At 41.7% G+C, this 2,352-nt stretch overlaps 1 protein-coding gene across 1 annotated transcript; it reads left to right on the top strand.

Annotated features, from left to right (window-relative positions):
• Positions 1 to 1,024: 1,024 nt before the first annotated feature.
• Positions 1,025 to 1,963, top strand: LOC124967935 (olfactory receptor 7G2-like). Its single transcript, XM_047530366.1, has one exon. It carries the CDS (start codon positions 1,025 to 1,027, stop codon positions 1,961 to 1,963), a length of 939 nt encoding a protein of 312 aa, XP_047386322.1.
• Positions 1,964 to 2,352: the final 389 nt, after the last annotated feature.

Raw genomic sequence — 2,352 nt, 5'->3', positions numbered from 1 at the left:
AGAAATTTCCTTAGAATGAGATGAAGAATGTCTCGAAAAGAGTTACTGAGTTTCTCACAGTATTAACTTCTAAGGGAGATTGCTTGGGTTTCCAGGGACAGTCTTACTAAACTTCCTGTTTAAAATCAATACTTACTAATGCTTGCTCATGAATATGTGGCGGGGGTTTATCATCAGCTACTGTTAATCTAATGCATAGAAGGGAGCATACATTGAGAGCTGAGGAAAACCTGGGGATTTGTTCAGTAAGAAACTATTTCAGTAATAAAAGGAAAGGATGAACATGAGAGGTTGTTTATAAATGACAATTCTGAACTATCCAGAGTCATTCCCAGAGACTGGTCATGTTAGTCAACCCAGCACAGACAAATCTGTCTCTGCCAAACTACATTTGGGCATACTGTGTCCATGACAAGTCCTCCTGGGTACATGGGGCTGACAGGCCCGTGAACTACCTCATCTGGAGTTTGATGATCCTTCTCATTATGATGAGCATACAGTGTTAGAGAGAGAAGCTCTAGAATATGGATATGCTATGTTCATTCACCTCTAACTTTCTTTGTGTATAAGGCATGGAACAATTCTAAAGGAACTGTTGTGATCTCATCACTGAGTATGTGTGAGAAAGTGTCCATGAAAGGGAGTTGTGGTTAGCAGAAGGTGTAAAGAGGAATGGAGGGAGAGAGGGAGACAGTAAGTCAGGGATGCATTATAACACTCTCCTTAGTGCAAATCGCATGAGACAGAGAGATTTGGCGGTTTTTTTTTTTGTTTGTTTTTTCCGTCGTTGTCTTTGAAGTCTTTTTTTGTAAAGCACAAGGTTCTAAAGTTTAGAGTTATCAAATTCATCTAGATTGATTGTTAGAATACCCTTTGCAGTTCCTCATACTCAGAATTTATCATCATCATGAATTAAGTCTACAGTGGTACCAAGAACTGTCATAATTATAAAGTTCTAATGCTTGAGAAACCATTTATTTCATCCAATTTTTACCCCATCTTTCCCATAGTATTCACCAACAATATGGAACCCACAAACCAAACAGTTATCTCACAATTTTTTCTCCTGGGACTGACAGATGACCCAGCACTGCAGTCCCTCATCTTCAGCCTCTTCCTATCCATATGCCTGGTCAACATCCTGGGAAAACTGCTCACCATCCTGGCCATCTACTCTGACTCCCACCTCCACTCCCCCATGTACTTCTTCCTCTGCAATCTTTCCTTCAATGACATCTGTATAAGCATGACCACCATCCCCAAGATGCTGGTGAATATCCTAAGAGGGCATCAGAGCATCAACTACACAGGCTGCCTCACCCAGGTTGCCTTTGTCATGCTATCTTCATACTGGGAAAATTTTCTGCTTGCAGTGATGGTCTATGACCACTATGTGGCCATTTGTCACCCCCTGAGGTACACAGTCATCATGAAGCCCTGCGTCTGTGTCCTGCTGGTTCTGGTCTCCCTCTTTGTTAGTATTGTGGATGCCCTCCTCCACACTCTGCTGTTGCTGCGACTGTCCTTCTGCAGAGACCCAGAAATTCCCCAATTCTTCTGTGAATTTGCTCAGGTTATCAAGCTCTCTTGTTCTGACACCTTCACTGATAACCTCATAATACTTATTTCAGTGTGTGTATTTGCTGGTGTTCCTCTCTCTGGGATCATTTTCTCTTACATTCATATCATGTCCTCTGTCTTGAGAATGCCCTCATCAGGTGGAAAGCAAAAAGCCTTTTCCACCTGTGGGTCTCACCTGTCTGTGGTCTGTTTCTTCTATGGGACAGGTGCAGGTGTGTACATTAGCTCTGCCATGACTGATTCATCCAAGAAGACTGCAGTGGCTTCAGTGATGTACTCTGTGGTTCCTCAAATGCTGAACCCCTTTATCTACAGCCTGAGGAACAGGGACATGAAGGTGACCTTGAGGAATCTCACGGATAGGATAGCTTCTCTCTACTGATGTGTCACTTGCCTTGGAATAAATTTCTAGAATAAGAAAAAATGTCAGGATTACTTCTGAGCCAGAATGCCTGATATATCCATCACAACTTTTTCTCTAAAAATATTTATTTTGATGAGACACAATAATGTCCATGTTTATATTAACTTGACTTGAAACCTGACTTTACTTTTTATCTAGCTCTCTACTAATGACCCTTGATTTCAATTCTCGAACTCAGTCTCTTTCCTGCTTTGGGAAATTTAGTTGTGGCACACGATTAGAAAACAGTGAGCTGGAGAAGTTGAGCAGGTGGACAATATTTAATAATCATTGGGTTCTTGGATAAGTTGCAGTTTTCCACTGGTCCTAGGGTTGTGAGGTTATGCTAGCTAAGTGCATTTCAGCTG

The sequence above is a fragment of the Sciurus carolinensis genome, chromosome 17 (assembly GCF_902686445.1).
Source record: "Sciurus carolinensis chromosome 17, mSciCar1.2, whole genome shotgun sequence".
NCBI lineage: Eukaryota > Metazoa > Chordata > Mammalia > Rodentia > Sciuridae > Sciurus > Sciurus carolinensis.
The sequence above is the reverse complement of the archived record's forward strand: the minus strand, read 5'-3'. Positions and strand labels throughout refer to the sequence as shown.